The sequence below is a fragment of the Misgurnus anguillicaudatus genome, chromosome 21 (genome assembly GCF_027580225.2).
Source record: "Misgurnus anguillicaudatus chromosome 21, ASM2758022v2, whole genome shotgun sequence".
NCBI lineage: Eukaryota > Metazoa > Chordata > Actinopteri > Cypriniformes > Cobitidae > Misgurnus > Misgurnus anguillicaudatus.
This window is the reverse complement of record NC_073357.2, coordinates 64,115,127-64,141,511: the sequence shown is the minus strand read 5'-3', so window position 1 is coordinate 64,141,511 and position 26,385 is coordinate 64,115,127. Positions and strand designations below refer to the sequence as shown.

At 39.5% G+C, this 26,385-nt stretch overlaps 1 protein-coding gene across 1 annotated transcript; it reads left to right on the top strand.

The window, feature by feature from the left end:
* Positions 1 to 306: 306 nt before the first annotated feature.
* Positions 307 to 26,385, top strand: LOC129440879 (uncharacterized). Its single transcript, XM_073858862.1, has 15 exons — positions 307 to 483; positions 7,352 to 7,416; positions 7,505 to 8,677; positions 8,775 to 16,640; positions 19,299 to 20,326; positions 20,646 to 20,707; positions 20,928 to 21,052; positions 21,294 to 21,807; positions 22,017 to 22,076; positions 22,257 to 22,438; positions 22,522 to 22,634; positions 22,797 to 22,861; positions 22,951 to 23,129; positions 23,221 to 23,353; positions 25,720 to 26,385. Exons 2-14 carry the CDS (start codon positions 7,377 to 7,379, stop codon positions 23,310 to 23,312), a joined length of 11,499 nt encoding a protein of 3,832 aa, XP_073714963.1. The 5' UTR covers positions 307 to 483; positions 7,352 to 7,376; the 3' UTR covers positions 23,313 to 23,353; positions 25,720 to 26,385.

Sequence of the window (26,385 nt, the reverse complement as noted above, 5' to 3'; positions counted from 1 at the left end):
TAATTGACAGATAATTTACACTACAGATAAATAAGAGTGCAGGAACTGTATGCACATAATACAACAGCACCACCTACTGACTGATATACAGCTTCTGTTATCTTGGTCTGTTGTCATCATTTCTGTTGTCTTTTGGTTTTTATACTATAATAACACATTTCATGAAACAGGAATGCCCAGTTGATTTAATGGTTAGTCCAGTTAAAAATGGAATGCATAAAAAATGCTGCCTGTTACCACTGAGAATGAATGAAAAGAATGTATACAGATGAGCCAATGACTGACGATCTTTATCCTTTTGTAGTATTGCTTTACCTTGGAAAAAACAATATGGTTCAGTGATACTGATCATGTGACTTTAAACAGCAAATAAATTATGAAATATGACAGAAGCTTTTAAACATCGTTATCATGGGACTTTCAGTCTGAGATTTTAGTTTGAGCTCAACCATCAATCTAGCAGGTCATAATCAACAGGTCTGGGTAAGTAAAAATGACTGAAAAATTCAGTATCTTTCTTATTTTTATCTTGTCCGTAGAACAGATTTATTTAATAAAAAGAATCATATATATATTAGTATTATATAAGTGTTTTTATTTACTATTTATTTAGTTATGTCTTTGGATAAAACTACATTTTTGTTTCATTCTGTAAACTATTGTTAACATTCTCCCAACTATAATTATTGTTTTTTATTTGCAGAAAACAGTAAAAGGTTATTAAAAATGTTCTTTCAGACCTCCAATGCTGCAATAAAGACATGGTAACACTTTACAATAAGGTTCATTAGTTAACATTAGTTAATGTATTAACTAACACAAGCAATACATTTGTTACAGTATTCATTAATCTTTGTTAATGTTAGTTAATAGAAATAAAGCTTTTAACAACATTTTAATAAAGTATTAGTAATTGTTAAAATTAAAATTAACTAAGATTATTAAATGCTGTATATGTGCAGTTCATTATTAGTTCATTTAAACTAATGTAGTTAACAAATGTTAACTAATGAACCTTATTGTAAAGTGTTACCAAAGACATTTATATTAAATTTCAAACAACACCATACTAATGTTTTTACGTGCCGTTAAGAGAAGATGTTTTTTACATTGTTGTTGAGTGACTTGTTGATGTCATGTTATGATGAGCTTTATATTTATCTCATCAACAAATTTGCTGTTAAGACACATTTATATTGCTAGAGTATGGGAGTGCAGTATACAATATATCAAATGTAGTCTGCCTTAAAAATGTTTTATTCATATTTTATTAAATACAAATGCAATTGTTTTATTACTACATGGTCACATTCAAATTTTCACCATACCTTTTCTACCAGTTTTTTTTTTAAATTCCATTATACTTTTATATTAGTTAATTGTGTTGGGTGTAACCAAGTAATTAGTTACAGTAATTAATGACTTTTCCTTGATAAAGTAAAGTAAGGGATTACTCAGTAATTTAATGACAATAAATTCTGATGTAATGGAAGTAAATATTGTGTACAAAAGGGGATTTAACATCAACATTTAAAGTCTAAGGTTAAAATGCATACTTTGATGTATCCTTCTCACTTTAAATACTTTGGTGAGTTAATAAGAATAATGGTAACACTCTAGTGTAGTTTACAGTTACAATATTTACAGAAATATTGGCTGTTTATTAATACTTAAAAAGCACATATTAATGCAAAACCTTATTCTACATCCTTAATCCTATGCAATTCCTACCAATAATTCAACTTAACAACTACTTTACTAAGTATTAATAAGCAGTAATTCGGTGTATATTGAGGCAAAAGTAGTTAATAGTTAGTTTATAGTAAGTGAGAATTGGAACCTTAAACAGTGTGACCAGAATTACTGATAAACTTTTATATGATTTACTCCAGCTGTTTCAAGCCTATTTATTTATTATTTTACTAAAGACTTACTTAAAAAAGTAATAAATAATTAAATACTTCATGGAGAGAGTCATTTGTACAGTAATGTTATAACATGATTGAAGATGTAACTAGTAATGAATTACTTTTTTGAGTAACTTACACAGCACTAATTATGATTACATAAAAATAGGGATGCTCTGATCGATCGGTCTGCAGGTGAAAAAAGTGCACTTAAATAAAATACACTTTTTAAGTACACTTAGTAAATGTACTATTTTCGTGTACTCATTTTGTGGCTTATATATCACATTTGTTTTTGGAACTTCTTAAAATTAAGTTAAGAACATCTATGTGTTATCTTGAGACATCATTTACTTTTATAAAAATCTAGTTGGTACTGGTATTCTTACTTTTTCAGGTAAACTGAAGTACTGCTCAAGTAGAACTTTACTTTTAATAAGTATATTTGTAGCATAACTTTACATAACTTACAAATGTACTTGCTAGTATTTAAGTGGTTTAAGTAGATTGAAGCATACTTTATTTTTACCTGGGATCTAAAATGTTCTGTCTTAACCTTTTTACACTTTGGGTACACACTATGTTTTGGGGGATGGACTGGGATTGCTGGATTATTTATTCCTTTTTAATGCAACAATTTTTATTTTTGTAATCATTTTAATATTTTATATAATATTTTATAAAATAAAAACGTTACAAGATTTTAAATTTTAAGAACTTGTTTAGTGCTCTTATTGTTTTCAGCATGACTTTGTTAAAGGTTAACTTTTAAATTCAATGAAATAACAGAATTCTTATGTTTTGTGGAGATTAGCTTTACCGTTTTACGCTACGTCTTTTAACATATTTGGCATATTTTATTTAAACCCAGTTCTTCTACATCTTTGTACCAGAGTTATTTTCTGTTTTCGATAGTGTTGTTGATACTGTTAATACTATACAGACACAATTATGATGATTACTGCTTTTATCTTACCAAATGTAGTATCAGCAATAACCTGCTCGCGCTAAATGATGTGTCTTATTTGATAACTTTCAGTTCCCTTTCAGTCGGTCACTACGACGTCACATCGTGACCGACGAATTGGGAACTCGCTTAGAGAGACCAATCTGCTTCGAATACTACTAAAACGCCAATGAACTTGGCATTGAGATATTTGCATAATGCTGGCGCCGCCCCGCCAGGTGCGTATATAAGGGCACGTGCAAATAGGGAAATCAGCTTTTTATCGCTTCGAAAGCCGGCAGTATCTGCTACTGAGAAGCTACTTTACTCTGTTGGGATCGATTGCGGAAGTTGGTTGGACTGGCAGTACCACAGCGGACGCTTCGCAGTATTCCACAGGCTCTACATCTTTTTTGTTTTGAGTTTAGTGTGTGCGTTGCCTTTCCCTGTGCGCATCATCAACTGAGCATCTGAGTGAATTTCCCTAAAAGAGTGATACGAGAGAGCTTTGTGCCTTGTTAAAGGCAGCCACTCTCTCGTATATCCGGAGATTAGCGTCCTTTTCAGGATGGCTTTTCGTCCGTGCGATCTTGGATGCGGGAAATATATGGGTCCGAAGGACGGTCACGAGCGTTGTCTTTCGTGCTTGGGCATCGAGCACGCAGAGGCAGCGTTTGCTGGGGGTAAGTGTTCTCACTGCGAGAACATGTCCCTTGTGGATTTGCGGAGACGGTTGTCTTTCCTCGGGGAAAAACGCAACCCACATCCAGCGAGTTCTGAACGCTGCCACGGAGCGGCCGTGAAGCTCTCGAAGGACGATCTCCGCATCACTGTGCTGAGCCGGTCGGGGGATTCGTCCTCCGGCTCTCAGCCTCCTCATCCACAGCCGGTTGATGTGCTGATGGAGACTTCAGAGTCGTGTTCTACGATGTCTGTAGGATCTGTCGTGCCTCCCTCCGGGTCCACGGAGACCGCAGCATCCGAGGGTGGGCCCTCTCCCTCTGATGACCCTGACGTCCTTCCCCCTTCCGGACGGAGTTTGATCTCGCCCTCCGGCGCCGGCGGCCCCGTCTGCCCCGATAGAACGTCTTCTAGACCACGGAGGGGGAACAGCCGTCGGCAACCCGATTTATCGGCGCGTTTGACAGAAGAGCGCGTCCAATCAATTCTGACTTGCCTCGGTTCATTCCGAGGGAAGAATGCGGTCCCTCTGAAACAATTTCGGAGACTCCTGGGGCGTATGGCAGCAGCAGCGGGCGTGACACCGCTCGGACTGCTCCATATGAGACCGCTTCAGCGTTGGCTTCACGATCGAGTCCCGAGGAGAGCGTGGCGCGCCGGCATCCATCGTGTAACCATTACACCTGCGTGTCGCCTAACATTCCCCCCGTGGTCAGACCCCGCGTTTCTCAGGGCCGGCGTGTCCATGAGACAGGTCTCCCGGCATGCTGTTGTCCACACAGATGCCTCCGACACGGGCTGGGGAGCCACGTACGACGAGCTCACGGCTTCGGGGGTGTGGACAGCACCCCAGTTGCATTGGCATATCAATTGCCGCGAGTTATGGGCAGTATATCTGGGACTCGTACGCTTCGCTACGGAGCTGCGAGGTAAGGATGTACTAGTGCGCTCAGACAACACTGCGACTGTAGCGTATATCAACCGTCAAGGCGGTTTGCGCTCTCGTCACCTGTCGCATCTTGCTCGTAATCTCCTCCTTTGGAGTCAGAAGCATCTGAGGTCCCTTCGTGCCATTTACATCCCGGGCTCGCTCAATACAGCGGCAGACGCGCTTTCCCGAGCGGCGCGCCCCGGCGAATGGCGACTCCACCCCCAGACGGTCCAGCTGATTTGGAGGAAGTTCGGTCGTGCGCAGATAGACCTATTTGCGTCACCGGACGATACCCATTGTCGCCTGTTTTATTCACTAACCGAGGGCAGCCTCGGCGTGGATGCGTTGGCACACAGCTGGCCGCGGGGCATGCCCAAATACGCGTTCCCCCCAGTGAGTCTAATAGCACAGACTCTGTGCAAAGTCAGGCAGGACGAGGAGAGCCTTTTAATGATCGCCCCATATTGGACGACCAGGAATTGGTTTCCGGAACTAATGCTCCTCGCGACAGCCCCTCCCTGGCGGATTCCCCTGAGGTAGGACCTTCTTTCTCAAGGAGGGGGCACATTATGGCACCCGCGCCCCGACCTGTGGAATCTCCACGTTTGGTCATTGAGCGTGCGCAAGGTTTAAGTGATTTACCCCAGGCGGTATCTAACACAATCGACGCAGCACGAGCTCCGTCTACGAGACGGGCTTACGCGTTTAAATGGAACCTTTGAGACCCAGACCAGGCTACGTGCCCAAAGTTCCCACCACTCCCTTCAGAGATCAGGTGGTGAGCTTGCAAGCATTGCCTTTGGAGCAGGCAAACCCAACCGAGGCTTTGTTGTGCCCCGTACGCGCACTGCGATTCTACGTGGACCGCACGCAAAGCTTCAGGACCTCGGACCAGCTCTTTGTTTGTTATGGTGGTCAGCAGTTGATACTATCGCCCTGGCTTATAATTTGCAGGGCATTCCTTGCCCCTTTAATTTGAGAGCGCACTCCACACGGAGTGTTGCCTCATCTTGGGCTTTAGCTCGTGGTTCCTCGCTAACAGACATCTGTAGAGCTGCTGGTTGGGCGACACCTAATACGTTCATTAGATTTTACAATGTTCATATCGAGCCTGTATCCTCTCGTGTTCTTTCCTCTCCAGGGAGGGCACGGAGAGCAGACTCGCAAGTCGGCTTGCAGCCTCCAACTGAGGCTCCAAATTGAGTTTCAGTATGGAAGGCTAACAGAGCAAAAATGCGTAATGGTTTGATTTGCTCTCTCCACTGCCTTGACAACCTTTGTTGCGGAGCATTGGCTGTCAGCCTTTCACTAGTTGTATTCTTACGAACCTACGTGTTTGGCCAGGGCCCCACATTGTGTCCCATCGGGTTCCTTTGTGAGTATTTTCCGTGGGGTTAATCCTACCAGCCCACGTTTCCCTTAGCAGAGCACTGCTTTGCTGACACAGCCACGGCTGTCATTTACACCTCAACTACGGTTGACTTTCGCCCACCATTACCCCTTAAGAGGAGCGGTGGCTTCCGCAGCGTTCCTATCCCGCTCTGGTAGGGCGCTTCCCAGTCGCTGGCACTACTGTGGGGTTAAAGGAACATCTAGTGCCCGGCCTTCTGCCTTATCTTTCTCCATTTCCCGAGGGAATTTGGAGGGTTTTTGCAGACACTGGAAGAGGTCAGCCCCTAGTGGCGTTTTGGTAGGGATTCCCAATTCGTCGGTCACGACGTGACGTCGTAGTGACCAACTGAAAGGGAACGTCTCGGTTACGGATGTAACCCTCGTTCCCTGAAGGAGGGAACGGAGACGTCACGTCCCGTCGCCACAGGTGCTGCCACCTGCTGTTTAGGCCGGTCACCTTCCGGCTTTCTCAGCGAACAGAAGCTGATTTCCCTATTTGCACGTGCTCCTTATATACGCACCTGGCGGGGCGGCGCCAGCATTATGCAAATATCTCAATGCCAAGTTCATTGGCGTTTTAGTAGTATTCGAAGCAGATTGGTCTCTCTAAGCGAGTTCCCAATTCGTCGGTCACGACGTGACGTCTCCGTTCCCTCCTTCAGGGAACGAGGGTTACATCCGTAACCGAGACGTTTCCATGTTGCCAGATATTAGTACGAAAAACAAGCAAAAATAATTGGCCTTAAAAAAACTAAGTTCGTCCAAACCTTGTATTTCAGAAATAAATCAGAGAAATCGTTAATACTAACCTACACCTAACAATCACTTTATAGATAATGTCAAAGTGTCACATTAATTGCTAAAACACTACTTCTAAAGAGGATTTTTAACAATGGGATCTGGCAACACTGCAAATTCTGTACCGCGTAGTTGCAGCTGAAGCCAATCTTCATCACTTTACACTAAACTATACAGTAAACTGTCCAAGTTTAATTATATATGCGGATTCGTTTTGAAAAACGAATTAGTCATTCAGAGAACTTCAATTTTTATTTTTCAATATGAAAAAATTACCGAGGTCCGGACCTCGGTGACCTCATAGCTAGCTATGGCCCTTTGACTTTGATTTCTCTCTTTGCCTTTACAGAGATATGTGTTTTCTATGAGGACGCACTTTGGTCCTATAAATAATAGGTGACTAATAGGCTGTGTACATTCCCACGCACATTATGCGCTTACTGCACGTGGTGGTGTGTATGGGATTTTTGTAACTGTGCATGGCTCCGCATCCAAAATGACCAAAGTCCATGAAGTATAATCAGGCTTAAGTACAATTCTCTCTCACTTACCCATTAAAAACATTTACTTGTCCTGGACAAGTGTTAATGTTGAGCACTGATGATAGAATCTTTATTTGAGACATTTATGTTGATAAGCAATATTACTGTTAAATGTGTTAATTGCACTTTTATGTATCTCACATTGTGTTTAAAGGAGATATTTTTTGAAAACTATCAACATGCTTAGAACTTCACTAATGATCATCATTTTTCAATCGGGTCAGTGAAATCTCATCTTTACATATTCTTCATATTTTAACCCATTCTTTGAATAGTTGAATTAACATTTGCTTATTTTCCTGAACAGTTCTGATAACTGTAATCATGACCACTACAGCCCAAACCAGTGTTACAAATACTGGCTGTGTTACATATACAACAACTAGACTGACATCAGATCCATCTAAAATTGTCACTTCTACAGAATCGGATTTGACTGATGCATCAACAACTGCAGCTGAATCAACAACTATTGAAACTACTCAACAAACAGGTACATCCATAACATCAGAGTTAAATAATGAAGTTACAGCTGGATCCACATTGCAAAAATCAAGTACAGATTTGACTGATGCATCAACAACTGCAGCTGAATCAACAACTATTGAAACTACTCAACAAACAGGTACATCCATAACAACAGAAACCACCAATCAAGTTACTGCTGGATCAACCTTAGAAGAATCAACCACAGATTTGACTGATGCATCAACAACTGCAGCTGAATCAACAACTATTGAAACTACTCAACAAACAGGTACATCCATAACAACAGAGTTAAATAATGAAGTTACAGCTGGATCCACATTGCAAAAATCAAGTACAGATTTGACTGATGCATCAACAATTACAGTTGGAACGGAATTGACAACTGAATTAACATCAGTAGCATGTCCCAGTGTTACGTCTAAAGAATCAACAACAGAATTTGCAGGGACAACAGTGCACCATTCAACAGTACAAACTGAATCAACAACTATTGGAGCTACTGAACAGTCAGTTACATCATCCATAACAACAGAATCCACCACTCAATTTACAGCTGCATCAAAATTAGAAGATTCAACAACATATTTGACAGATACACCAACAACTGCAGCTGAATCAACAACTATTGGAACTACTGAACAGTCTGTTACATCATCCATCACAACAGAATCCAACACTCAAGTTACAGCTGGATCAACCTTAGAAGTGTCAACAACTGATTTGATGAATGCACCAACAACTGCAGCTGAATCAACAACTATTGGAACTACTGAACAGTCTGTTACATCATCCATCACAACAGAATCCACCACTCAAGTTACTGTTGGATCAACCTTAGAAGAATCAACCACAGATTTGACAGATACACCAACAACTGCAGCTGAATCAACAACTATTGGAACTACTGAACAGTCTGTTACATCATCCATCACAACAGAATCCACCACTCAATTTACAGCTGACTCAAGTTACAGCTGGATCAACCTTAGAAGTGTCAACAACTGATTTGATGAATGCACCAACAACTGCAGCTGAATCCACAACTACTGGAGATACTTAACAGTCTTTTACATCATCCATCACAACAGAATCCACCACTCAAGTTACAGCTGGATCAACCTTAGAAGAATCAACCACAGATTTGACTGATGCACCAACAACTGCAGCTGAATCAACAACTACTGGAACTACTCAACAGTCAGTTACATCATCCATCACAACAGAATCCAACACTCAAGTTACAGCTGGATCAACCGTAGAAGAATCAACCACAGATTTGACTGATGCACCAACAACTGCAGCTGAATCAACAACTACTGGAACTACTCAACAGTCTGTTACATCATCAATCACAACAGAATCCACCACTCAAGTTACTGTTGGATCAACTGTAGAAGAATCAACAACAGATTTAACGAATACACCAACAACTGCAGCTGAATCAACAACTATTGGAACTACTGAACAGTCTGTTACATCATCCATCACAACAGAATCCAACACTCAAGTTACAGCTGGATCAACCTTAGAAGAATCAACCACAGATTTGACTGATGCACCAACAACTGCAGCTGAATCCACAACTACTGGAGCTACTGAACAGTCAGTTACATCATCCATCACAACAGAACCCAACACTCAAGTTACTGTTGGATCAACTGTAGAAGAATCAACAACAGATTTAACGAATACACCAACAACTGCAGCTGAATCAACAACTATTGGAACTACTGAACAGTCTGTTACATCATCCATCACAACAGAATCCAACACTCAAGTTACAGCTGGATCAACCTTAGAAGAATCAACCACAGATTTGACTGATGCACCAACAATTGCAGCTGAATCAACAACTATTGGAACTACTGAACAGTCTGTTACATCATCAATCACAACAGAATCCACCACTCAAGTTACTGTTGGATCAACTGTAGAAGAATCAACAACAGATTTAACGAATACACCAACAACTGCAGCTGAATCAACAACTATTGGAACTACTGAACAGTCTGTTACATCATCCGTCACAACAGAATCCACCACTCAAGTTACTGTTGGATCAACCTTAGAAGAATCAACCACAGATTTGACTGATGCACCAACAATTGCAGCTGAATCAACAACTATTGGAACTACTGAACAGTCTGTTACATCATCAATCACAACAGAATCCACCACTCAAGTTACTGTTGGATCAACTGTAGAAGAATCAACAACAGATTTAACGAATACACCAACAACTGCAGCTGAATCAACAACTATTGGAACTACTGAACAGTCTGTTACATCATCCGTCACAACAGAATCCACCACTCAAGTTACAGCTGGATCAACCGTAGAAGAATCAACAACAGATTTGACTGATGCACCAACAACTGCAGCTGAATCAACAACTATTGGAACTACTGAACAGTCTGTTACATCATCCATCACAACAGAATCCACCACTCAAGTTACAGCTGGATCAACCTTAGAAGAATCAACCACAGATCTGACAGGTACACCAACAACTGCAGCTGAATCAACAACTATTGGAACCACTCAACAGTCAGTTACATCATCCATCACAACAGAATCCACCACTCAAGTTACAGCTGGATCAACCTTAGAAGAATCAACAACAGATCTGACTGATGCACCAACAACTGCAGCTGAATCAACAACTACTGGAACTACTCAACAGTCAGTTACATCATCCATCACAACAGAATCCAACACTCAAGTTACAGCTGGATCAACCGTAGAAGAATCAACCACAGATTTGACTGATGCACCAACAACTGCAGCTGAATCAACAACTATTGAAACTACTCAACAGTCTGTTACATCATCAATCACAACAGAAACGACCAATCAAGTTACAACTGGATCAACCGTAGAAGAATCAACCACAGATCTGACAAATGCACCAACAACTGCAGCTGAATCAACAACTATTGGAACTACTGAACAGTCTGTTACATCATCCGTCACAACAGAATCCACCACTCAAGTTACTGTTGGATCAACTGTAGAAGAATCAACAACAGATTTAACGAATACACCAACAACTGTAGCTGAATCAACAACTATTGGAACTACTGAACAGTCTGTTACATCATCCGTCACAACAGAATCCACCACTCAAGTTACTGTTGGATCAACCTTAGAAGAATCAACCACAGATTTGACTGATGCACCAACAATTGCAGCTGAATCAACAACTATTGGAACTACTGAACAGTCTGTTACATCATCCATCACAACAGAATCCAACACTCAAGTTACTGTTGGATCAACCTTAGAAGAATCAACCACAGATTTGACTGATGCACCAACAATTGCAGCTGAATCAACAACTATTGGAACTACTGAACAGTCTGTTACATCATCAATCACAACAGAATCCACCACTCAAGTTACAGCTGGATCAACCTTAGAAGAATCAACAACAGATCTGACTGATGCATCAACAACTGCAGCTGAATCAACAACTATTGGAACTACTCAACAGTCAGTTACATCGTCCATCACAACAGAATCCAACACTCAAGTTACAGCTGGATCAACCTTAGAAGAATCAACCACAGATTTGACTGATGCACCAACAACTGCAGCTGAATCAACAACTATTGGAACTACTGAACAGTCAGTTACATCATCCATCACAACAGAATCCAACACTCAAGTTACAGCTGGATCAACCTTAGAAGAATCAACCACAGATTTGACTGATGCACCAACAACTGCAGCTGAATCAACAACTATTGGAACTACTGAACAGTCTGTTACATCATCCATCACAACAGAATCCACCACTCAAGTTACTGTTGGATCAACTGTAGAAGAATCAACAACAGATTTAACGAATACACCAACAACTGCAGCTGAATCAACAACTATTGGAACTACTGAACAGTCTGTTACATCATCCGTCACAACAGAATCCACCACTCAAGTTACTATTGGATCAACCTTAGAAGAATCAACCACAGATTTGACTGATGCACCAACAATTGCAGCTGAATCAACAACTATTGGAACTACTGAACAGTCTGTTACATCATCCATCACAACAGAATCCAACACTCAAGTTACTGTTGGATCAACCTTAGAAGAATCAACCACAGATTTGACTGATGCACCAACAACTGCAGCTGAATCAACAACTTTTGGAACTACTGAACAGTCTGTTACATCATCCATCACAACAGAATCCACCACTCAAGTTACAGCTGGATCAACCTTAGAAGAATCAACAACAGATCTGACTGATGCACCAACAACTGCAGCTGAATCAACAACTATTGGAACTACTCAACAGTCAGTTACATCATCCATCACAACAGAATCCAACACTCAAGTTACAGCTGGATCAACCTTAGAAGAATCAACAACAGATTTGACTGATGCACCAACAACTGCAGCTGAATCAACAACTTTTGGAACTACTGAACAGTCAGTTACATCGTCCATCATAACAGAATCCACCACTCAAGTTACAGCTGGATCAACCGTAGAAGAATCAACAACAGATTTGACTGATGCACCAACAACTGCAGCTGAATCAACAACTATTGGAACTACTCAACAGTCAGTTACATCATCCATCACAACAGAATCCACCACTCAAGTTACAGCTGGATCAACCTTAGAAGAATCAACCACAGATTTGACTGATGCACCAACAACTGCAGCTGAATCAACAACTATTGGAACTACTGAACAGTCTGTTACATCATCCATCACAACAGAATCCACCACTCAAGTTACAGCTGGATCAACAGTAGAAGAATCAACAACAGATTTGACTGATGCACCAACTGCAGCTGAATCAACAACTACTGGAACTACTCAACAGTCAGGTACATCATCCATAACAACAGAAACCACCACTCAAGTTACAGCTGGATCAACCTTAGAAGAATCAACAACAGATTTAACGAATACACCAACAACTGCAGCTGAATCAACAACTATTGGAACTACTGAACAGTCTGTTACATCATCCGTCACAACAGAATCCACCACTCAAGTTACAGCTGGATCAACCTTAGAAGATTCAACAACTGATTTGACGACTGCACCAACAACTGCAGCTGAATCAACAACTATTGGAACTACTGAACAGTCAGTTACATCGTCCATCATAACAGAATCCACCACTCAAGTTACTGCTGGATCAACCTTAGAAGAATCAACCACAGATTTGACAGATAAACCAACAACTGCAGCTGAATCAACAACTTTTGGAACTACTGAACAGTCAGTTACATCATCCATCACAACAGAATCCACCACTCAAGTTACAGCTGGATCAACCTTAGAAGAATCAACCACAGATCTGATGAATATACCAACAACTGCAGCTGAATCAACAACTACTGGAACTACTCAACAGTCAGTTACATCATCCATCACAACAGAATCCAACACTCAAGTTACAGCTGGATCAACCGTAGAAGAATCAACCACAGATTTGACTGATGCACCAACAACTGCAGCTGAATCAACAACTACTGGAACTACTCAACAGTCAGTTACATCATCCAATCCAACAGAACCCAACACTCAAGTTACAGCTGGATCAACCTTAGAAGAATCAACCACAGATTTGACGAATGAACCAACAACTGCAGCTGAATCAACAACTATTGGAACTACTCAACAGTCAGTTACATCATCCATAACAACAGAAACCACCAATCAAGTTACTGCTGGATCAACCTTAGAAGAATCAACCACAGATTTGACTGATGCACCAACAACTGCAGCTGAATCAACAACTACTGGAACTACTCAACAGTCAGTTACATCATCCATCACAACAGAATCCAACACTCAAGTTACAGCTGGATCAACCGTAGAAGAATCAACCACAGATTTGACGAATGCACCAACAACTGCAGCTGAATCAACAACTATTGGAACTACTCAACAGTCAGTTACATCATCCATAACAGAAACCACCAATCAAGTTACTGCTGGATCAACCTTAGAAGAATTAACCACAGATTTGACTGATGCACCAACAACTGCAGCTGAATCAACAACTATTGGAACTACTCAACAGTCAGTTACATCATCCATAACAACAGAATCCAACACTCAAGTTACAACTGGATCAACCTTAGAAGAATCAACCACAGATCTGACAGGTACACCAACAACTGCAGCTGAATCAACAACTATTGGAACTACTCAACAGTCATTTACATCATCCATAACAACAGAATCCACCACTCAAGTTACAGCTGGATCAACCTTAGAAGAATCAACAACAGATTTGACTGATGCACCAACAACTGCAGCTGAATCAACAACTATTGGAACTACTGAACAGTCAGTTACATCATCCATCACAACAGAATCCACCACTCAAGTTACAGCTGGATCAACCTTAGAAGAATCAACCACAGATTTGACGAATGCACCAACAACTGCAGCTGAATCAACAACTATTGGAACTACTCAACAGTCAGTTACATCATCCATAACAACAGAAACCACCACTCAAGTTACAGCTGGATCAACCTTAGAAGAATCAACCACAGATTTGACGAATGCACCAACAACTGCAGCTGAATCAACAACTATTGGAACTACTCAACAGTCAGTTACATCATCCATCACAACAGAATCCAACACTCAAGTTACAGCTGGATCAACCGTAGAAGAATCAACCACAGATTTGACTGATGCACCAACAACTGCAGCTGAATCAACAACTACTGGAACTACTCAACAGTCAGTTACATCATCCATCACAACAGAATCCAACACTCAAGTTACAGCTGGATCAACCGTAGAAGAATCAACCACAGATTTGACAAATGCACCAACAACTGCAGCTGAATCAACAACTACTGGAACTACTCAACAGTCAGTTACATCATCCATCACAACAGAATCCACCACTCAAGTTACAGCTGGATCAACCTTAGAAGAATCAACCACAGATTTCAGGAATGCACCAACAACTGTGGCTGAATCAACAACTACTGGAACTACTCAACAGTCTGTTACATCATCCATCACAACAGAAACCACCACTCAAGTTACAGCTGGATCTACTTTAGAAGAATCAACCACAGATTTGACGAATGCACCAACAACTGCAGCTGAATCAACAACTATTGGAACTACTCAACAGTCAGTTACATCATCCATAACAACAGAATCCACCACTCAAGTTACAGCTGGATCAACTGTAGAAGAATCAACCACAGATTTGACGAATACACCAACAACTGCAGCTGAATCAACAACTATTGGAACTACTCAACAGTCAGTTACATCATCCATCACAACAGAAACCACCAATCAAGTTACTGCTGGATCAACCTTAGAAGAATCAACCACAGATTTGACGAATGCACCAACAACTGCAGCTGAATCAACAACTATTGGAACTACTCAACAGTCAGTTACATCATCCCTTACAACAGAACCCAACACTCAAGTTACAACTGGATCAACCTTAGAAGAATCAACCACAGATTTGACGAATGCACCAACAACTGCAGCTGAATCAACAACTATTGGAACTACTCAACAGTCAGTTACATCATCCATAACAACAGAAACCACCACTCAAGTTACAGCTGGATCAACCTTAGAAGAATCAACCACAGATTTGACGAATGCACCAACAACTGCAGCTGAATCAACAACTATTGGAACTACTCAACAGTCAGTTACATCATCCATAACAACAGAAACCACCAATCAAGTTACTGCTGGATCAACCTTAGAAGAATCAACCACAGATTTGACGAATGCACCAACAACTGCAGCTGAATCAACAACTATTGGAACTACTCAACAGTCAGTTACATCATCCATAACAACAGAAACCACCACTCAAGTTACAGCTGGATCAACCTTAGAAGAATCAACCACAGATCTGACAAATGCACCAACAACTGCAGCTGAATCAACAACTATTGGAACTACTCAACAGTCATTTACATCATCCATCACAACAGAAACCACCAATCAAGTTACTGCTGGATCAACCTTAGAAGAATCAACCACAGATTTGACGAATGCACCAACAACTGCAGCTGAATCAACAACTATTGGAACTACTCAACAGTCAGTTACATCATCCATAACAACAGAAACCACCAATCAAGTTACTGCTGGATCAACCTTAGAAGAATCTACCACAGATTTGACGAATGCACCAACAACTGCAGCTGAATCAACAACTATTGGAACTACTCAACAGTCAGTTACATCATCCCTTACAACAGAACCCAACACTCAAGTTACAACTGGATCAACCTTAGAAGAATCAACCACAGATTTGACGAATGCACCAACAACTGCAGCTGAATCAACAACTATTGGAACTACTCAACAGTCAGTTACATCATCCATAACAACAGAAACCACCAATCAAGTTACTGCTGGATCAACCTTAGAAGAATCTACCACAGATTTGACGAATGCACCAACAACTGCAGCTGAATCAACAACTATTGGAACTACTCAACAGTCAGTTACATCATCCATAACAACAGAAACCACCACTCAAGTTACAGCTGGATCAACCTTAGAAGAATCAACCACAGATTTGACGAATGCACCAACAACTGCAGCTGAATCAACAACTATTGGAACTACTCAACAGTCAGTTACATCATCCATAACAACAGAAACCACCAATCAAGTTACTGCTGGATCAACCTTAGAAGAATCTACCACAGATTTGACGAATGCACCAACAACTGCAGCTGAATCAACAACTATTGGAACTACTCAACAGTCAGTTACATCATCCCTTACAACAGAACCCAACACTCAAGTTACAACTGGATCAACCTTAGAAGAATCAACCACAGATCTGACTGATGCACCAACAACTGCAGCTGAATCAACAACTATTGGAACTACTCAACAGTCAGTTACATCATCCATAACAACAGAAACCACCAATCAAGTTACAACTGGATCAACAACATCACTAAGTAAAATCACATATCATATATCAGTATTTCTGTAGTTTCTCAGATATATTAAAATAAGGAATGTCCTGATCAAGTTTTTAGGGAAGTCCCCAATTGAAGTCACATTCATCAAACTGTGACGTATTTACAGCGACAGTTTTGTACAAATACCAATCCAAAACATGTATTTTCCATATTGAGTCCATGTTTTTCCCTTCAGGATTTTTTTTACAAAACAACAAACATACAAATGAAATATATTTAATATAATTGTATTAAATGTTAAAAATAAAAATATACCTAATATAACTATATTAAATGTAAAACTTAATTTTCTTTTATCATTTAATTATACATTTTTAAGGATGCACCAAAACGACGAGAATCATTTCAGTATCTGGCTGCAGACCAGAGTCCTGCACGGGTCCATTTTTGGAGACCCGTGTCCGTCCGTACCCGCAAAGTTCAGCACCAGATCCGACCCGTCACCCGTGATAATATCAAAATTAAATCCGCACCCGCCCGGACCCGTTAATATTTGGCCCGTTACCCGACCCGTACCCGCATACATCACACACGCTAAAATCATTCCAATTAAAGTGCTTTATTTTTTATCTCGTACCTCTCTCAACATCACAACAGCGTCATGAATAGGCTAATGAAACAGGCTAATGAAACAGGCTAAAGTGCGCTCTGTTTTGTGCCATTTAAGTAGCCTATCGGCACAAATGGAACCTGATAACTATACAGAAATAGACATATTAATAAAAAAACAAGAAAAAGAACAACCTACCTACACAACCCCTGCTGTGCTCCTAAGTCTCGTCTCGAAATGCTTTCTAAGAGAAGACGTTCAGCTTCCGGCTATCAACAGCAAAACTTTATGCCAGAGTCCTGCAACGCTCGCTCCAACTAGGCTACGAGAAGAATCAACAAACTGGTTGCGCACTGTTGTAGTGGTGGTGACATGATGGGTCAAATGTCATATGTTCCGCGTGTAATGGTAATTAAGCCGGCGGTCAGCGTTTTTTCCGCGCTCGGCACTGAACGTCGAGAGTTAAAAAAGATAAAAGTTTGGGTGAAATGCTCCGCTCGTCAATGTCAGTTGTCAGTTGTCACACGGCCGTCCAATCACAGTGGAGGAAGGGCGGGACAAGTATCACAACAACCAACCGGCTCACAGCTTAAGTATCACAGCTAAAAAGCGCTTGGCTGAAAAAACAGCCGTGTTTCAAAGTTTGGTGTGCACATCCTTAGACATACAAATTTTGCACATATTTTCATTTGCACTACTACCCGCCCGCGCTGAGTTAATTATCCGCCCGCGGCCCCGCCCGTGAATTTTAGGAATGTCACAATCCACCTGTTGGAGACACTTTTATGCGGGTACCCGCGGGTACCCGCAGGTACCCGACCCGTTGCAGGACTCTGCTGCAGACACACACCAAATATTATTGCTGGTAGGCCAGTTTTGGCCCGCCGGCCACCTGTTTTCCAATAACAGCGTGTTCAGTTTGTGCTATTTAGTTATCAATACTTGCTGTTTTTGTATTCGACACTGCAGACAGTTTAGCCATGTATTCACTGGGGCTTTACAACATTAAAAAAAAATTTCTAAGGCAGCTTTGAAGCAATGTATTGTGTAAAACTTAGGGCTGCAACTAACAAATATTTTCATAATCGATAACCCCCCCCCCTCGATTAATCGACTAATCGGATAAAATGTACATATTTTAATATATATATATATATATATATTTATGATTTGAAAGTGGTGATATACATGTGTTGTTACAGTAAGAAAAACCTGGAATTCCCCACTAATTATAAGCGCACAGCTCCCACACAGCTCGGCTGAAGAAAAAGTGAACTTGCGCTGTATAGAGGGTATGCACATGACGTCACCTTCGGCGACAATGACTGCAGTTACGTCCACTGAGTGGCAGAAGATAGAGCGGCAGAATTTGAGTTCAGTGTGAAATCAGCAAAAACACAGGGAAAACGCTGCTGTGCGATACAATGTACTAACAGATTTAACAAGAATTCAGAGAATCGTTTTACAGACTGCCATAAAACATTAAAAGGAGAAGTAAATGGATCGTCCATGCCAACGTCCACTGACCACAGGTTGGTTGACAAGTTGCTAGGGTCACTATCAAATCCAACTAAATTGAATTTTAGCTGATAATTGTCAGTTATATTGACATTTTAACTTCTTTTGCTAAATGTTTCGCCAGTCAACAGGCAGCTCGCTCGCGCTGTATGAAGAAACAGCACCTGACACTTGTGACGTCACAGATCAACTAATTGATAATGACATCGTTGACAATCTGATATAATCTGAATTATAGCCAGAAAAAAACTTGTGTTCTCTGTTTTTGATACCAGTGTAATGGCTAACATAAAATAACGGCAACACTAATCAGTTTAAAAATGCCTTGATAGGCATTAATACTCATCTTTGCAATCAGCCTGGGACATTCCTAATTAAAATGCTAATGAATTATACTTAAATTAAATTATTCCTGTAGATGATCTCTGTTTAACAATCTTTGTAAATAGTTTCACACTTTAGAGAAATATTTCACATTGTCTTAAACTGTGTTAAAGTGATTTATTTGTTCAGATTTTTGTTTTGATCAGTTTATATTATATATATATTTTATTGTTTTGATACAGGAATACAATCTGAAACACAGCCACTAACAAGTGTACTGGAATTCACTACAACTCTTTCTACATTGCAAACTACAACACCTGAAACAATTACAACTGGCCAGTCTACAAATACAGCCCAGCCAACAGCAACAACAACATCAACCAGAAGATCTACATCCCAACCATTAACCACTGCAACCCATTCTACAACATCATCTACGTCCCCAGCTTCAAAAATTACAACTCAGTCTACAACAACTGCAGACAAAACTTTAGCTCACACTACACTTACCAGTGGAGCACAGTCTGTAGTTACATCACAACTTACAGCATCTGCAATCCAAACAACAAAAATTACAACTCAGTTTACAGCTCACACTACATTTACAAATGGAGCACAGTCTCTAGCTACATCACAACCTACAACAACTGAAATCCAACCAACAATATCAACCACAACATCCACAACAACTACAACTCAGCCTTATGCCTCAACCCAGCCAACAATAACAACATCACCACCCAAAAGATCTTCACCCCAACCATTAAGTACAACTACAACTACTGCAACCCAGCCTAAAACATCATCTACATCCACAGTTTCAAAAAGTACACCTCACTTTGCAACAACAACTATACACCAATCTCTATCCCACACTACACCTACACATGGAGCACAGTCGCTGGCTACATCACAACCTACAGCAACTGGAATCCAAACAACAATATCAACCACAAGCCCATCCACAACAACTACAACTCAGCCTAATGCCTCAACCCAGCCAACAGTAACAACATCACCACCCAAAAGTTCTTTATCCCAACCATTAAGTACAACCACTGCAACCCAGTCTAGAACAGCCACTACAATTCCACAGAAAACTACCAAACAACTCTTTACAACTACAACCAGTCCAGCACTTCAAACCAGCACACCCTTAACCACCATTATACCAGTCAGGATTATCAGCAACCAAACTTTTGATTCTGCACTGTTGGACTCCAATTCAACTACCTTTACAGATCGAGTACAAAGAGTCAAAGATGAGGTACAGTATGTAGTGTAACAAACATTGAAATAATTCTGTAGCAACAGATGTTGCATTATTAAAGTTTGATTTCACCCACTGATTATACTTTAGTTTTGGGCTTTGATATGAACTTACTTAGTCAATAATAAAGTTATATTATTATATATTATATATATTTTCACCATTTTCTTTACATTATCTAGGGTGATTGTATGTAGAAAACAGTAAATCGTAAAAAAATGACTATAGCTGGGTTTTCATAATATTGGAGTGTTAAGTATGTGATATGCTTAAAATAATGTCTAACTTAACTGCATGCATTGTGACTTTTCTACAGTTTTCGGTTATCTTAAGAAAAGCCTTCCCATCCTTCTTCAAACTGAAAGACATTCGCTTCCAGTGAGTTACCTTTTCATAATAAGAATGACATTTTTCTTTGTTATACATAGTAGTTGTGCCTTCCTTACCTGACGGGCTTTAATATTGCAGGAAAAACAAATAGACAACATTTATGGAAGCAGTTATTTTTTAAATGCAATTTAACATTAATTACAAGACTAATTTGGAAATAAGCCATACTTTTAACATATGACCTTTTATTTTCATTTCATGTATTTAGACCCGGATCAATTATCAATGACATGAATGTAGAATTCAGGATGGATGGCACATTGCCCACTAATGAAGAAATCAAAAATATCTTTATCAATAGCACCACTACATTTAATATCATAGCAGTAGAGGGTAAGTAATTTAGTTTATACAAAGAAAAGGTTGCATTAAACAGTCAATGATGAAAAACGTTTATTGAATGCAACCTTTAATAGTGGTACATAACATTGTATTCATATTCTTTTGTATGTATAATAATTCTGCTTGATGATTAATTTGGAAGTTTTGGTTTAAAAATGATATAATACCTATAATAATGGTGACTTCTCATTTGTTATGTTGTTAACTACAATTCAACCACCATAAACAACAGTCAGGACAACAGATACAGTTTCAACCACAGTCAAACCTACAACACACAAATCAAGTACCAAATCGAATGCAGTCAAACCCATCACCACAACAACCCCCAGGACAACCACCACCAGAAAAACCACCACACCAGCCCCAAAGTCAACCACTGCCAGAAAAACCACCAGAACCATCCCAAGGACCACCACCGCCAGAAAAAACACCACACCAACCCCAAGGACAACCACAACCAGAAAAATCACCACACCAACCCCAAAGACAACCACTGCCAGAAAAACCACCAGAACCATCCCAAGGACCACCACCACCAGAAAAGCCACCACCAAAACAACCAGAAAAACCACCACAACAACCCCAAAGACAACCACAGCAACCACTACAACTGCAGCTCCAAAACGTCCTCCACCAGTCGTAGCAATAGACATGATCATTGTAGTATTATTTGTTCCAGCGCTTGAAAACTCACAAAGTGTGGAATTTAAAAACCTAGCAGAAAAGGTTCAAACTGAGTGTGAGTTTCAACATATAGAAATGTTTATGGTGATGGTAGTAGAAGTGAGTGGAAACAGTTGGACATAAAAGGGATTGTAGGGTGGTTCGAAAAATCGAAATAGAATTCCCCAATCCTGGTTACCATAGTTACATATTCATTGCTATAAAGGAATCATTGCATATGTACAGTATTAAGTATTTTTAAGCATTTCTGAAACTCTCTACAGTGTGACAAAGTCTATCGAAAGAAGTATGGACCTCTGTTTATCAGGACCATTGTGATTGCTTTCAGGTGGGTCAGTGGTTTTGTTGCATTGCTTTTAGTCTTTGCAAAATCTCTTTCAGGAATTCATCCTTCAGGGGTCAGAGTGGTTTAATTTTCTGGCTAAGAGCTAATTTACAAATGATTGTTTTCCTGTGACATTTCTTTAAAGAAAGCAATACAAATAAACATTGATGCGTTTACTTTCAGAGGTGTTGCCAGAACTCGAGCAGAACAAAATGTGCAGGCGGAGCTTGAATTAGTGTTCAATGAAACTTCCAGTGAACCGATCCCAGCCAACAGTGAGATTGTAGAAACCCTAAAAGTCGCAGCTACAGCTCCAAACTCTGGCTTTAACCTTACTGTTGTAGTTTCTTCTATAAGTGTTATCAGTAAGTAAAAAAAAAAACATGAGTTCGTATTAACTATATGAGCATATCTTGAAAATTCTGACCAATTTATGATATTATTTTAGGAGCACTACAGATAATTCCAGTAACAATTTTGACCAATGGCAGTTTTGTGGCTTCTCTTACAAATTCAAGTTCAACTGAGTACCGTAACAGGGCATCAATGATTAAAATCGGAGTAAGTATGATGCTTCACTGTCCTAAAATATGTGCACAGCTTTTACCTTTAACTTGGCAATAGATTTAATGCATTTATTATCCTAAAGTCTATAGCTATGTTTGGAAATTTGCCTTTTTGAAAGACAATTGTCTATAATTGACTTTCTCTTGCTTTCTGTAGCTTGAACCCTTTTTCACTGAGGATTATCCAACATCCTTCAATGTTTTATCTTTAACAAACATCAGGTATGTACATGGACAATGGTGTTTCTTTTCTTGAAAACAGCTTTAATTCAAGAAAACATTTATTCTGATTATTGACTCTTGTTCTCCAGTGATGCCAGTGTAAAATCAATCAGTGAGGCTACGATTCGAAACACAATGGATCTTACTTTTGCAGCGAACAGCACTTTACCCAATAGCACCCAGATCGTGAACACTATAGTCCGAGCTGCCAACAACAACACGCTGCCCTTCAAAATCTTCACATATTCAATCGTGATAAATGGAACAGGTATGTTGTGCACAGCAGCGATACATGGTTAACTTAGATTAGCATTTTCTTTCAGTAATGTTAATAATTTGTTTCTTTTTCTGTAAATCAGAATATTCATCAGCTGAAGTCGGCAGCAGGATAAGCGTGCTGAGTGCATTAGTCTGGGTTGCTGTGACAGTGCCGTTTATGTGGCTTGACTAACTATAACCGTGCATCACGTCCGTTTACCAGCTGTGTGACAGGTATGAATGTTGCATTTCATGCTTACTAGTGTAAAGAAAACACATATCAACCTGTTCTCCAACCTATACAATTGCTTTGGTCGTTTGTCCATTTCACAAAATATGACCAATAGATGCATTGACTAAATTAGCGCCTCTAGCAGCAGGTGAAACTTGATATATTAGGGTATCAAATTATATTTTGGGTAATGATGACACACTGGGATAAGATTTTCAATTTGAACCGCCAGGATTTTATTACACATTACACTATTCAGGCATTCAGGGCAAATAACGTACACATTTATTTATTATATGATATGAAGACAGCACACAAAACAGTCACAACTTTTTCAAAACTGCCGCCAGAAGAAGCGATGATCCGTCATCTATGATTGTGAAAAGGCATTGGCTCTCGTATGTCTTGTGACCCATTGCATCATTACTTTAGCTAAGAATGTGAAGTGCTATTGGCTTTTGTGTTTGAATTAGACCTCACTGCAGCTGTGTCTCATTTCATTTAATTTCGAAAGTTGTATCCTCACTGAAGGATGTGGTCTACAGAGAGTCCTTAACCATAATTAAACGAGACGTCCTTCAGGACACACGGGCAGAAAAGGAAACAGGAAGAATTGCGTTGCTATGCCCACATGTTAATGGCAGTGTCGTTGCGCTGTAAATTAATGAGTGATTTTTTTTGTGATAAATTTGGAAAATGTGTTTGCTTGTTTTATTTGGGATAATGCTTGAAGAGTTGAGGTGAATACAACTTTTTCAAACAACAAAAGCAAGCTTTAAAACTACTTACATTTAAACACCACATCTTCGTTTGTATGTAGGCTACATCTGCTGCTGCCACCATTTCTTTTTTTTAAATAAATGATTGTTGACGTCAATGCAAATAATTGTGGGCAATCTGCAGCAGCAAAGGACACACCTCATGTATCCTACGAATTCCTGTGAAAGAAGAGTACATTTGAAGGTCGCCTTCACAGAGTCCTACTTTTTGAAATGAGACAGCCTCAATGACGTATGCAACCTAAGAATGCGACCTGTAAAGGATGCGACCTGTGAAACGAGACACAGCTTGCGTTTTGATCACAGACAAATGTTTTGTATAAGACAAAAACCTTAAAACGTAGCTGCTGCTGCTGCTAGAGGACACTAATCCCTTAATAAGTCACTTTACGTCGTAATAAGGTGCTTGCGTAAACAACCTATGAAGTCGTTATTTTAGAGGACAGTCTCACATATATACACTGTACTGACAGACCATAGTACCATAGTAGTGGCATACAAAAACATGTCTCCAGTTACTTACGGTCTCGGTAGGTAGAAGGTAACACGCTGCACTGCATGTGCAGAAAGTGAATAACTTTTCATTTAGAAAGTGCATAACTTTGCAATCAATCTTAACACACTATGGCCAGATTTACTAACAGCTTACGTCAGAGCAAACTATCATTTTGGCGTTAAATAACGACTGTCGGGATTTACTAAAGACATGCAGTGGATCATTAGCACTAAAAAGTTGTGGTCTAATTATTTTTGTGACAGACTTTATTGCATATGCAGTTGTAGGAGTTTTCCTTTCAGATGCAAGATTTATGCGATGATTTTATTTAAATAATTTGCTCAACATGATTTACTTATGTTTGCCTGTGTGATATTACTGGTATTTGCGCCATTATTTAACGCAGGAAAAATCGTCTTAAATCACTTTGTACTTTAAATGGCTGCAATTGTTGCTGACAGGAGAGGCACCGCAGAGATCAGACAGTACAAGGCAGAGGAGTTTTAGCAAGTAACAGTTTATTTGGAATGCCAGAGGAACATATTATTATTTAAAAATACGTTTTGCCAAGCCATGTTATTGGCTTGGAGAAGTCACAATAGCAGGTGTTTTAAAACTTCTTGTAAAGCTTCATTTTTGTCCTCCAGTTCTTTTAACAAAATAATAGCAAGATTTGTATTAAAATATGTTAAAAAAATTATGCACCTGTGTTATTTAACTTGCATCTTTTTGGTAAATAACCCACAGATGTTATGCTCTCACGTTAATTTCTCATGTTTAGTAAATCTGGCACAAATGTAGTGTTTTTCACATTACACATTTTAGAATGTCCCTGAGATAAGGGATTGTTGCTTTATATTTCTATAACTAAAAAAAGAATGAAATAAAGTGATATGAATCAGGGATGATGCTGTTAACAGACCTGCATAGTTACTGCAAAAAGGCTACGCATTCTTTTCATTTATACTTCTGCATTTTTGTTACACATGACACTAAAATATACAATGGATTCAATTTTATTCCTTGAGACGTCTGCATGTTTGCACTAATGTTTATTGTTCATCCTATCAATATTCCATTATTATTATTACAGGAAAGGACACGTGAAACACCTGAGAATCAGACTTGGAGCAAGTGGACGCTGTGTTTATCCTACTGTACACGAACTGGCCTTAATATTATCATACAAGTATATTCTGTAATGACTTATTTACTATTATTTATTCAGAAGAAAATAGCAATCATGTTGTTATTAAACTCTATCTAAAGTATTTATTCATAAAATTTTAGAGTATTTCTTAAAATGTATCATATATAGTTTCTTTATAATGTTCACACAAGTAAGAACAATGTTGTGGGAACTTTTGGGTTTAAAAAATAATTTTTACTCATCAGCTTCAACATTAAAGGTGTTGTAAGCAATATTAGCTATTTTGTAACCACTGAATGAGACACCAGCCTGCTTATCAACCCTCTGTAGATCTTTGTAAACGCATGATCTCACACAACAAATTCACACTCTTGCTTCCTGTATATAGGCACTGCCCTTGAGCACGCAAATGATAAAACAGAAAGCATTCTGATTGAAGTAACGTCACGGGGATACCAGCGATATTTACTGGTATCTGTCTAATATAACTAAGCCGTGATTTTTCTGGTGTAACAGCTTATTAGTAACTGCTTACTGTATACATGTACAAAGATATATCTGTAAATATATTTCCAAATATCAAAAAATAAAAAGTGCAATACACCTTTA

What these genes read in the sequence shown, in the direction of transcription:
- LOC129440879 (XM_073858862.1), top strand. Translation starts at nt 7,377, where the DNA reads ATGCTTAGAACTTCACTAATGATCATCATTTTTCAATCGG. An exon ending in AAGGTTCAAACTGAGTGTGA is followed by an intron (nt 21,808 to 22,016) that starts GTTTCAACATAT and finishes TCTACAGTGTGA; the next exon opens with CAAAGTCTATCGAAAGAAGT. An exon ending in ACCATTGTGATTGCTTTCAG is followed by an intron (nt 22,077 to 22,256) that starts GTGGGTCAGTGG and finishes GTTTACTTTCAG; the next exon opens with AGGTGTTGCCAGAACTCGAG.